Source organism: Adiantum capillus-veneris, chromosome 14, assembly GCF_014529385.1.
Source record: "Adiantum capillus-veneris isolate H3 chromosome 14, ASM1452938v2, whole genome shotgun sequence".
Taxonomy (NCBI): Eukaryota; Viridiplantae; Streptophyta; class Polypodiopsida; order Polypodiales; family Pteridaceae; genus Adiantum; species Adiantum capillus-veneris.
Genome location: NC_140944.1, coordinates 9332013 through 9345245, shown reverse-complemented (window position 1 = coordinate 9345245; position 13233 = coordinate 9332013). Strand labels below are relative to the sequence as shown.

At 44.3% G+C, this 13233-nt stretch overlaps 1 protein-coding gene across 2 annotated transcripts in view; it reads right to left on the bottom strand.

Moving 5' to 3' along the window:
- LOC147441875 (nucleic acid binding / methyltransferase) overlaps positions 1–12593 on the bottom strand; it is a 48830-nt gene extending 36237 nt beyond the window's left edge. The window contains exon 1 of one of the 2 annotated variants that reach the window (XM_086528271.1): positions 12139–12593. In XM_086528271.1, coding sequence (XP_086384397.1) covers positions 12139–12459 — 321 coding nt within the window. In that variant the 5' untranslated portion in view covers positions 12460–12593. The remainder of the gene's footprint in view (positions 1–12138) is intronic. The other variant, XM_086528270.1, reaches the window with a different exon arrangement.
- Between the last annotated feature and the right edge of the window lie 640 nt (positions 12594–13233).

Below are 13233 nucleotides of genomic sequence, written 5' to 3'. Positions count from 1 at the left end.
GGCTCCATTCTTCAGTAGTTTGACAAGTTAGCAGTTTGTGATAGACGGTTCCATACCTAGCCCTATCTATCAATTAATCCCTATTTGCACTTGCTTTCTTATCCCGCTCCCTGATCACCACTTGGGCACGAGCATGCTCCACTACCCTTTGCTGATTAGGTGAAAAGGAACTCGCATTTAGCATCATTTTCTTGCATTAGCTCAATAATCGAGCATTCTAGTGATCTTGCATTACTTTTAGGAACAAGAGCAAAAAGCTTGCCCTTCTTGGAAGATTTCTTTTTTCGCAACCATAGCCTATCTTAAAAGCGATCAATCACCCTTAACACTCAAGCCCCATTGCTTAAAAAGGAGCACATCCAACTACATAACTCTTAATGTGTATGCACATAAGTACAAAATGAATGCCATCATTCTCGATCGTGTAGAGCTCCAATGTAACAGCTTCCTTCTAATGGATAGGAGGAGGGGAGCAATCTGCTGCTTTGGAAACAAATCCTAGCCAACCTAACAGCCCAGATATCGTACAGAATCCCTGGGAGGATCCACCTAATGTCACAAGACAGGCACCACGTGCCAATAGAAAAGAACAAACTAAATAACTTTTAGCACTTTAATAACAACACACGACACGGAGTGGCGAAATTCCACCCCAGAGAGTATTGGCCCCAAACCTTGGCGCCCCTTTCGGTATTTCTTTATATTGCATCAACACAGTACAAGCCGGGACTCCAAAGTTTGCACCTTCTCCAGGAAGCATGCCAGAGAATAAGTCCTAACCTCATATTTGAAGGCCCCTGGCCTGAAAAGCAGTTACAGTGAAAAGCCTTCAAAACTCAAAAGCTTCTGGTCCAAAAAGTAAAGCCAAAAGCTGCCAGCGTAAATCACGCAAATCCATACAGTCTGCCATGTCATCATGCCAGCGCAATTTTTGAAAATCTGCCACATCATCAATTTTTGCGTGTTTGTGGGTCCTGCTTTATTTTAATCTTTATGTCACTTGGGGCCCCATCGGACGGGGTCTCCATAAGTTGGTAACTTCTTCTGTTACTTGTTCTTCTTAGGGTTTAGGCCCCTCGGCCAGCATCTGTAAGTTGGCTCCATTCTTTAGGCTTCGACACGTCAGCAGTTTGTTATATCTCCCCTTCTTGAAAGAGAGTAATCGTCCACGATTACAGCATATCTGCAAAACAACTCAAGTTAGCTCAAAAATTTCCGAGGGACATTCCGAGAGACAATCAGTTTGCTCTTTTTGTTAAGGAGTTAGCTTCTCCTTTCGGCTCTTTTGATCAAGGAGTTAGCTTCTCCTTTCGGCTGTTTTGATCAAGGAGGTAGCTTCTCCTTTCTGCTCTTTTGATCAAGGAGTTAACTTCTCCTTTCGTCCAGATAGAAACTCTTGATATTCCGGCGTAGTAAAATTAGCCATCACACCCAGACTGTATTGATCTTCCACGAGCGTCTTGATGCACTAAAATTACATACCCAGGCAATCTCGTCCAATCAGGAATATTCAGTAGTTGGCACATCACAATGCAACACAAATGCTCACATATGCATGTTACAAGACACAACAAATAGCGCCGTTGAGCACTCCATCGAGACGAACGGTCTGCGGTATGAAGCTACTCAACGACTACCTCGTCACTCCCCCCGCGAATAACCTAAAAAGGTATGGGCCATGAACTCAGAGGACTGTACAACCAAACGCTCCCCAGACCGCAGTCTGCGTCGCTTGGAGGTTCAAGCATACAACCAAACGCTCCCCAAGCATCATCCTGCGTCGTTCGGAGGTTTTCTAGCATACAACAGAACGCTCCCCAGGCATCGGCCTGCGTCGTTCCGAGGTTTTTAAACATGCAACGAAACGCTCCCCAGGCATCGGCTTGCGTCGTTTCGAGGTTCAAATATCAAAACAGAATTTCTCACTTCTCCACCCGAGAGTAAAATCACCAATCAATGAAACCAGTATTAAAACCAGAGTCAAACATTTAAAATCGGCACCAAAACAGGTTCAAAACAGATACCATCCATTTCAAACAGGATCGCCAAACAACTTCTCAAACAAATTTCAAACTTAAAAAAAGCAATCTCGACATCAATCAAGCTCGAAAAGTCGGCTGACTTTCCATCTTGAAACCTGCACCAAAAAATTAGGGTTAGGTTCGTTCCATAAGGTCGTAGCCGAGCACAGCATGATCCATCAGCTTTTGGACAGAGTGTTTTCGTTGGCGGCGATGGTAGTCCCAAGATAGCAATCGCACTAGATCTCCAAGGTCATCTGCTCGTGAAGAGACATCTACTGAGAGATGTTGAGAAATTTCAAGTTATAATCTGCTAGGGTTTCCATGGCAAGCATTTCAAGATACCCCACTCTGCCAGAAGTTGCACTCCGAAGGAAGATGTCAGAAACCATACAACTTCGGGCAAAAATTTTCTTGAAAGCTTGCCAAGTACTTGGAGTATGCTACTTGATAGCTATCAACATCTGCATAGCACTGCCTCTTAAGAAAAACAGCAGCTCAAAACAAATTTTGGATCCTTCTCTTGCAAGTGATCTTAATGGCTTATGCCTTGTAAGACATAAGCGGTGAAGACGGGAGAGCGTCCGATGCACGATGAAGTAAGGGTGGGAGTGGCTAGTAAGTCCGGGGTCGAAGGCCGAAGGTACCTCAAATAAAACTCAAATAGCTCTGTCTGCTCTTATGTAGGACTGGTATGCTTTCAGAAAAGCACATGCCTGATGCTCTGATACCATTGTCACAAGACGGGCACCACATGCCAATAGAAAAGAACAGACTGAACAAACTTTTAGCACTTTAATAACAACACGCGACACGGAGTGGCGGAATTCCACCCCAGAGAGAGTATTGGCCCCAAACCTTGGCGCGTCTTTCGGTATTTCTTTATATTGCATCAACACAGTACAAGCAGGTACTCCAGACTCTGCACCTTCTCCAGGAAGCATGCCAGAGAATGAGCCCTAACCTCATATTTAAAGGCCCCTGGCCTGAAAAGCAATTACACTGAAAAGCCTTCAAAACTCAAAAGCTTCTGGTCCAAAAAGCAAAGCCAAAAGCTGCCAGCGTAAATCACGCAAATCCGTACAACCTGCCACGTCATCATGCCAGCGCATTTTTTGAAAATCTGCCACGTCATCAGTTTTTGCGTGTTTGTGGGTCCTGCTTTATTTTAATATATACCTTCATAAGTTCAGAATAGTCTGAACTCACGAATTATAAGAGGGAATAAAGCACTCATAAAACTATAAAAGCAAGGGACACATGAAAAGAAAAGAAAAACAAAAACAAAAAAAAAGAAACAAAAAAACAAACAAACTAAATCACTTTGTTTGCTATGAAACAAAACTAGATAAAACAAAACATTATTAACTTAAAAATGTTTTTTAGAAAAGGCATGTGTAAAATAAGTTGACGCGAATTACTTGGCTTAAAACAAGTACTCAACTTTAAGCAAAAAAAGGATAAGACATCTTAAAAACTTAATCCTAGAAATCAAACTTCACACAACAACTTATAACGGAACACATTCTTAAGTCCTCAGGTAAGCTAAATATGAAATCGAAAAATGAATACTACTACAAACCTACGAAGAGCAAAGAACCAAACTTGACAATATGTGATCTCAACTTCACTGCTTGTCCAAACAGGAAGAATAAGATTATCACCTTTATCATGCATAGCTTGGACAACAGCTATGACATCCCTACTCATGTCGTCAGTGCCCAAGAGTAGGTGCAGGTTTATATAGAGGCCATTCATGCTTTGAATGTACTCTACAAAACCAACGAGCTGAGTTTCTATCACCCTCCGGAGGTGATGGGCATACTCAGCCATGATAAAGGCTAGCAATTGTCAAGCTATAGTGAAAATACTAGAAGCGCTAAAGATCAAAACAACAACATAAGGTGTTATTAAGTCAAACAATAAGTGGGCTTTTTAGCTCCCCACTTCTATTGAATTTACTACTGATTATCTTGAACATTCCAAAGGAAGAAACACTAAAAATAAACTTACTAAGATGCAAAAATGAACGAACTTTTTTCATGATTCTTTTGAATGAGTATCCTTTTTCAACTAGTAAAGAAATAAGATAGCAAGATTGAACAACAAAAGTAGATTTACTAGAACAAAGACGAGAAAATCTAAATAGTTGAGAGCAAATGACACCGTACTTAGCTAAAAGAGAAATGTTCGAAGAAATGTGAGGCATGCGGATGATTTTTAGATTGGCATATTCTGGTTCAAGGCACTTATCATAGATATCTACTTCTAATCCCAAGGGGGTCTGAAAAATCTTAAGGTCTAAAAAGGCACAACAGCAGTTTGTTACAGTTTGTTTCTACACGTCAGCAGTTTGTTACACCTAAAGCCCTTGCCCGGCGACCAATCAGGCGTATGAGCACTACCAACCCAGAAAGCCACGGTCTTTTGGAAGCCACGGTCTTTCTCCAATTGATCATTGCCCCTAATGCACAACAAAACACCTCAAGAGCCTGCTCACACCTGTGCAAGTTGGCCTCATGGCCCTCCAAGTACATGCCTGAATCGTCGGCGAACTCAGCGTCAAGCAACTCTTCTCCCCTAATAGGAAGCTCTAAACCACGCAAACCAACCTCCTGTGAAGTCAAAAATCTACTCATCACCTTAGCATAGAAGAGAAAGAGGAGGGGGGAAAGAGGGCAACCATGTCTAACAAAACGCGTGAGCATGAAGCGTTCCTCTCTTCCCCCTGGCAAGAGCACCTAATTGTGCGCACATTTGAAGAGAGCTGACACCCCTCTAATCCAAGCATCTGAGAAGCCCATCCGACATGGAGTTCCCACCAAGATCAACTTTGTCGTAAGTCTTCCCAAAGTCGAGGAGGAATATCACAAGATCCTCTCCTCAGAGATGTGCGAGGATCGATGCCTCCAAGAAGGTAAAGATGTTGTCAAGGATATTGCACTCTATCACAGACTTGGACACCCCAAGTCAAGAATCTGACACAACACGCGAAAGAATCACTGAAATACTTCACAACTTAAAAAACTTGAGTCGACACGGTCCGACGTAGTTCCGTGCCCAGAGGTATTGGCCCCAAAACCTAGTGCCCCTTTCAGTACTTCTTTATTATATTAAAGCTTGAGCAAAGTATAACTCCCGAAGGGGTCATCTTCTCTAAGACTCTGCGTCCAGATGCTCTAAAGAGTGAGGCCCCTTGGGCCTATTTATTCTTACAAGGGATACCCCAAAAGCTTCTCAAAAGCAAATAATCCCCATTAGCGTTTTTAGATTTCAGCCCGTCTCGTCGTTGTCCTCATTGTCGTCGACATCGTCGGCAAGTCCATTGCATTGTAGAGATTTGTGTAATCAATAGTAGACCACCCTCGCCATAGAGAGTGGGGCCTTCGGAGGAGGGTTGACAACATTCTTGTGTCGTATTCTTCTCTCTCTATCTCTCAATCTCAGCACCTTCATTCACAGTGTTCACTTTGTTTGTGTCCATTGCACTCTCTCACTAAAGAAACAGAAGACTCTCCCTTCTGTAAGTAAAAGGAACCCTTGAGCACAGTTCGGAGCACTCATCTTGAGCAAAGTTCAACATTCACTTCAACATTCACTTCCGCACCACCTTACATTGGTGTCGGAGCTTTGGCAGTGGTCTGTATCACTCAAGGAAAGAACCATAAGAAATTTTGTTTGCTTGTTACGTTCGCACATAACCCCAAGTCCTCTTGGGCGTGTCGATTCCTAATCGTGTTTTTGAAGAGTGACAGGAAACCCAAGAAAGAAGGGCTTGTCCAGCCTCCCCTTGTGCCTCTTTTCCTTCATTGAGAGCAGACCGTGCACTTAGCGGCCAGCCAATCGACGTGTGGTGGGAAAAAGCAACCTTGGTGTGAGCGCAAGGCCGCCAAGGGGTGCGCCCGCGGGAAAGAGGAGCTCGGGTGAAGAGAAGATCCTTCTCTAGCACAGATTGCAAGCTACACAAAGAACTCAAGAACCTCAAGACCCCAAAACCTCAAGACTAAAGAACCCAAGAACCCAAGAACCCGAGACCCACAAGAACCCAAGTTCCTCGTGAACTTAAGAACCCAAGACTTCAGTGTATGGTCGTTACCCGAAGAGGAATGGATACTTCGCATGGAGGTGATGAGCATGGCAGTGGAGAAGAAGAATTTTTCCCACCAAGAGGTTTTTCTGACCCCTCCCCCCTCCCCATCTAAGCCAAGGATTGTACCAAATCCTATGGAGGCTTTGGTCGAGACGATGATGGACAGAAAGTTAGAACACGAAGCAAGAAAGGCAGAATTAGATCGTGCACACAACGAAAGAATGGCAGCCATAAAGCATGAGCACCAAGAAAGAAAAGCAGAAATGGATCGCGAGCACCAAGAAAGAAAAGCAGAATTGGCTCACGAACGCGAAGAAAGCCGGTTAGCCTTTGAGCGTGAGCGTGAGCAAGTGTGCTTGGCGGCCGAACAGAGAGCCCAACACATGCAAGAGTTGTTCCAACTCTTTTCTAATGTGCAGGCACACATTGCAAAGGTTCAGGAGAAGAAGACTCTCTCAGTCTTTTCTTTTCCAAAGCACGACTCATATGATTTGCATGATAATGATAAGCATGATGATTTGCATGATCAAGATGTGATTATTCACGAGCATGATCATTTGCATGATCAAGATGTGATTATTCAGGAGCATAATGATTTGCAGGAAAAAGCTATGATTGTTCACAAGGATGATGGTTTGGTTGATACTTTGTCTAGTAAAGCTAACCTCATTGCAAGTTCAATCAATCACAAAGAATCGATCTTGGCTCTCGAGTCGAGGTCCCAAGAACCCCCACAGGAAGTACTATGTGTTCGAATGATTAGTGAGCACGCATTGTTCGAGTGTTTCATTCGTGATGGTTTCCTGTATTTTAGTCACCGTCTTTATGTGATCCCTTTTCATAGGCATGACATATTGTACGATGAACACGAACCACTCATGAATGAGCATCGATATATACGGATGTTTGCACCCAAGGAATTCACATTCCATGTCTCTTCCTAGGCATGACACAGTATCCGAAAGAGCACAAGAAGGATTGAGCGTCAAGCATCCGCATTTCCATTGTGATTTGCCACAGTTGATTGATTTAGATCAGAAAGTCAAGTTTCGAATCCATGGTTTGAATGTGTTTGATAAACGGTTTGGCACTCCGTCTCTTTGTTCATCTGCATTACATGCACAGTTTTTTCGAAAGAATAGTAATTTTCCAGTCACTTTACATGGAATGGATATGTTCATCTTTTTGTATGGAAGTGGTTTCAGGAATTTTCATCCTCTGAGATTCTTGACGACGGTAGATGCATGACTATAGACAAAGTTGAAGCATTGAAGGAGCCACAGATGATTGTCGCTTTCGGCGCGGCCCAAAGAAGCAAGCGTTGCAGACCTTTATGAAGTTCAAGTATCGCATGACCCACGCATTAAAGTGGGCCGGCGAAGAGTACTTTCCAGGATTCCAAACACTGTTGGCGATCTTCCTCGACGCCATACAATTCGGTACCAGTACCTCACTTTGAAAAGGAGGGAATGTCACGTGCACATCTAACCCTATGTGTACGTGGACAAGCTACTTTATGGCAAGGGTTCAATTTAGTTCAGTCAACCTAGCTTAGAAAGGGATCTGGCACTTTTGTGAGTCTGTTCGCAGACTGTGCATGTCCAGACACTTCGATTAGATGCATATCCTCTGGTTGCACACAGCATGATCATTAGATTTCCATCAAAACCCATCAGGAGCATTTTTACAGTACACAATCCTATTTTCCCTATTTTAGCCAATTTTCACTTATTATTTTTAAGTGACTTTTGTTGGGAACTAGGTAGGGCAAAATGATCAAGCATCTATATAAGAAACCCGAGCGCTAGCACTTTCTGGCAGAAGAGGTAGCAGGAACCTGACATCCAACAGTGCACCTTCTCAGCAAGACGCCCCCGATAGGAGACAGCGTTTTCAGCCACAAGAACAGCCAGTGTTTTCTTCAAGTACAAATTCAGCCCAACGTTTTGTAGTTGCAGCAGCCCGGCGACAGCAGAACACATCAAATCCACTAGCGTTTTTCCAGTAGATCACAGATCAACCCTAGCGTTAGTAGAACAGTAGAATTAGCCTAGCGTTTTTGCATCAAGCATCAGTTCAGCCCAGCGTTTTTTATTTGCAAATCAGCCTCGGCGTTTTGCAGATCTACGGCGACAAATTCAGCCATAGCCTCAACGTTTTCAGTTTTCAGCACATAGACACCGCTGTAGTCCCAAACCTCGCAGATCTCACCTTCCCGCAGCAGATCCTTGCCGCACCATCAGATCAACCAGCGTTTGCAGATTCAGCCCGGAAAACGCAGATTTCAGCATCTGCGTTTTCAGCGCGTTGTCGTTGCGTCGTCGTTGCATCGTCGTCATTGCCGTCGTCACCGACATAGAGTCAGAATTCAGCAGATAAAGATTTGTAGATTTCAACCATTAGCGTTTTCAGATTTCAGCCCGTCTCGTCGTTGACATCGTCGGCAAGTCTATTGCATTGTAGAGATTTGTGCAATCAATAGTAGACCATTCTCGCCATAGAGAGTGGGGCCTTCGGAGGAGGGTTTGACAACGTTCTGGTGTCGTATTCTTCTCTCTCTATTTCTCAGTCTCAGCACCTTCATTCACAGTGTTCACCACTTTGTTTGTATCCATTGCACTCTCTCACTAAAGGAACGGAAGGCTCTCCCTTCCGTAAGTAAAAGGAACCCTTGAGCACAGTCCGGAGCACTCATCTTGAGCAAAGTTCAACGTTCACTTCCACTGCACCTTACAGCCGTACTGTCTGCCACGTCATCTGCCCTACAGTTTCTACCACATCATCAAATGTGTGTCCGAGCAGTACTACCACGTCAACGTCCTCTGTCCGCAGGTGGTCATGCCACGTCACCATTTTGTGACACACTCCTTCACAAAACCTATCTAAGTCTCATGTATAATGCTCTCAAGTAGTGGTTGAATTCTCAAACTCAAAGCCTTCGCTAAGATTTTGTAGGCTGAGTTCAGAATAGTAATGGGTCGCCACTGCTGAATCTCATCCAAGGAGCCTCCCTCCTTGGGAATGAGGTAAATCAGCCCCTCACTCAAACTGTCAAGCATCCCTCCAGTGTGCAAGATGTGTTGATAGGCGCTACGTAGATTGAACCAAGCAGCTCCCAATACTCCAGAGAAAAAGCTGGGTGTCAGACCATTTTCCTCTCGGCAACTACCTCGGGGAAGTGCTTTGAGGGCCTCATGGAGCTCCTCTACCTGGAGAGGCATCTCTAGTCTCTAAGGCATCTCCTCAGTAACCAAGCAAGGCATCTATGCCCAAACTTGCTCTTTGACGCCTAAACTGAGGCCCAGCTGAAAACAACTCACGATAAAGTCAATAGCAACCACACGCGTATCCTCAAGCTCTAAAGCAACTGACCCATCAGGTCTCCTCGACTGGCTAACACCGGTATTGTCACGTGCACATCTAACCCTATGTGCATGCAGACAAGTTATTCCTACTTCTAGGGTTTAGGTAGCCTAGGAAGTGTTCCGGCACCCTTGTGAGCCTGTACGCAAGCCGTTCATGTCCAGACACTTAGAGTAGTTGCATACCCTCTGATTGCACAACCCATAGCATGAGCATTTTCCACCATAGGAACCTAGTTTTCACTTGCACGTGAACACCTCTTATAAAGTCATTTTATTGAATGACTTTATTATTAATTCCAGAATCGTGGGGCATCATTATAGCTGCTCAATCCGTCTTCTGGCAGCTATAAAGGAAGGGCCTTGGAGTTGGCAAGAGGAGAAGAAGGCAGACACAAGGAGACAAGCACCCAACAAACAAGCAGCACCTCAGGCATCTCTAGCGATTTCTCGAGGATCAGCCCAATGTTTTGCATCAAGAAAACTAATATTTTCCAATTGAGGACCAGCATTTTCAGTTTTTAGCCCTTAGCCTCGCCGTACCGCACCACCCGGTAGCAGACCCTCGCAGCATCTCGCCTATCGCAACAGATCAGATAGCGTTTTCTGTTTTCAGCCTTAAGCAGTCAACGCTTTTGCATTCTCAACCCTTGCAGGCCTCGGCGGTAGCAAATCAGCCCTTGAACCGATCATGGCTCTCAAGTCGAGGTCCAAGAAACCCACTCAAGAAGTATTGTGTGTTTGCATGATTAGTCCGTACACGCATTGTTCGAGTTTCTCATTCGTGGCAGTCTCTTGTATTTTCGTCACCGTCTTTATGTGTTCCCTTTTCACAAGCATGCCGTATTGCACGATGCTCATGATTCACTCATGGATGAGCATGGATGTATGCAAATCACTCTTGAAAAGATAAAGGGTTTGCATTCAAGCAATTCACAATGTTTCACGATTACCCGTTTTGTCAGTCGGTTTTGCATGTTTATTCCTTGACATGACACAGTCACAGAAGAAGCACAAGCGCGATTGTCCATCAAGCATTGGCAATTCCGTTGTGACTTGCCACAGTTGATAGGTTTAGGTCGAAAAGTCAAGATTCGACCACACTATTGGCATGTGTTTGGTGAACCGTTTGACACTCCGTCACTTTGTTCATATGCATTGCATGCACAGTAAGAGTCTTTTTCCAGCCACTCTACATGGAACGGATATGTTTATGGTTTTGTGTTTGAAGGGGTTTCAAGAATATTCCTCAAAAGAGATTCTTGAAGAAGATGAACACGAGATCATAGATGCAGTTGAAGCATTGGAGCCGCAACAGATTATCATGTGTCGCTTTCGACGCGGCCCAAAGAAGCAAGCATTGCTGACTTTCCTGAAGTTCAAGTATCGCACGACCCACGCGGAAGTGGACCGGCAAAGAGTACTTCGCAAGATCCCACGAGTTGTTGGCGACTCTACGGATGCCATACAGCTCGGTATCAGTACCTCACCTTGAAAAGGGGGGATGTCATGTGCACATCTAACGATATGTGCTTGTGGACAAGTTGTTCCTACTTCTAGGGTTTAGGTAGCCTAGGAAGTGTTATGGCACCCTTGTGAGCCTGTACACAAGCCATGCATGTCCAGGCACTTAGCGTAGCTACATACCCTCTGGTTGCACAACCCATAGCATGAGCATATTCACCATTTGAACCCAATTTTAACTTGCAGGTGAACACCTCTTATAAAGTTAATTTTATTAAGTGACTTTATTATTAATTACAAAATCGTGAGGCATATTATAGCTGCTTGGCCATCTTCTGGCAGCTATAAAGGAAGGGCCTTGGGCGTTTGCAAGAGGAGAAGAAGACAGAGATACAAGGAGACAGACACCCAGCAGACAGGTAACACCTCAGGCATCTCTAGCGTTATCTCCAGGATCCTCCCAGTGTTTTGCATCAAGAAAACCAGCGTTTTCATCATTGAGGACCAACGTTTTCAATTTTTCGGTCTTTCTTTATATTGCTTGAACTCAGTACAATGCCGGGTACTCACGCTCTACACATTCACCTAGAAGAGTGTCAAAGAATGAGCCCTTGACTCATATTGAAAGGCCCTTGGCCATGACAAGCAGTTACGTGAAAAGCTTTCAAGTCTAAACGCATCTGGTCCAAAAACTCGCATTAAAAGCTGTCAATGCATTTCATGAAAATCCGTATTGTCTGCAACGTCGCATTGTTAGCGCAAAACGCGGGTGCCCGTACAGTTGCCACATCATCATGCTCCACACAAATCTTTGGGTTTGTGTGTGTGGGTCCTGCTTTATTTAACCTCTTTAGGTCACTTGGGCCCATCGCACGGGGTTTCATAAGTTGGTAAACTTATGACTAGAGACTCTTTAATTGCTTGGCCCACTCGGCGAGGATCTATACTTGCAATCGTTAATGATTACAAAAAGTTGTTGTCTATTCATCAGTGATGTGGTTGTAGCATGTTGTCTTTGTTTCTACTCAGGTCTATACCCCGTATAGTCCATTAAGACCGCATCCAAAGTTGAACTCTATACAGTACACCTTCTTCAGGTTCATCATGGAATAGGCCACAGTAGTGAGATCACCTGTCCAGCGCTACAAAAAACAAGGAGGCTTCCCAACTATAAACCCTCAAAGAGAGAAAGAATGCGTACCTTTAGCTCCACATAGAGAGAAGGGCAGGAAATGCAAGCTATCGGTGATTGAAGTTGCGTGCTGAGCATAAAGAGCTCCTGTGCAACGGTACAAGTGGTATGCTCGTCGTACCAAAACTGGCTGAGGCGCCAGTCTTCAGCAACGATATCCAACACCTTCTCTCTGTCTTCCGTTTCACCTTCGCCTACTGACCTATGAGAGAGCTGACTGTCGTCATTTTCCCCAAAGGCAGGGTCCCTGGTTGAGAAGAACTCCTGAAGAGCAGCAAGGGCGTGGGCGCTCAGCCTCGGTGTGTCATCATTGTCCTCTTCCAAGCCCATGGCTACAGCCTACTCGTCAGCCATGTACTGGCAATGCAGGGGAGGCTCGTTCGAAGTGAACTAGGGGTCAATTGAACCTGAGCTATTTGCCCATCTGACCGCCAAGCCTAACCTCAGCAGCTGCAGAACCCCATGTCAATGAGGGTCCTAACATGTCTTTTTTTTATAGAAATTGTGAAATAAAATGAAGGAAAATTTACCACAATTTCCCTCTAATTTGTGGAAATCCCCAAAATACCCCTCAAATTTCACAAATTCCCTAAAGTATATTTTGTCATAAATTCCCGAAATGCCCTTCAAATTTTCCGAAAGTCCCAAAGTTCCCCTGGTTGTGAGATTAAATATTTCTGAAAATAAAAAAAGTTGTAGCTTTTCATGAGAAGACTGATTGTCTATCAATACAAGGTGCTAAAAGTAGTGTTTTGATCTGGGGCTGGCGGTAAATTGTCGGCCATTCGAATAGCATGATATGCTATTCTTGTTAGCACTTCTGGAGCTCGGGGGATTCACCATGGAAAACTTACCATACCATGTAAGTGCAGGGGAGGGGGCTTTTTTTACAAGTTACATAACCGTATAAGTTAGGGGTAGGCCCCCAATAATTTATCTCCCAAGCTTAAAAATAAGGAGGGGACTATGATATTTATGGGGAGCCGGGGGGAGGGGGGGGACTGACCGGGGTTGATTATTTCTAATGATTGGTCACCGGTGTGCACTAGAACTCGGATGAGTTATGGGAAAGTTTTTAATAAGGTCACACATCAAATTTTGCAT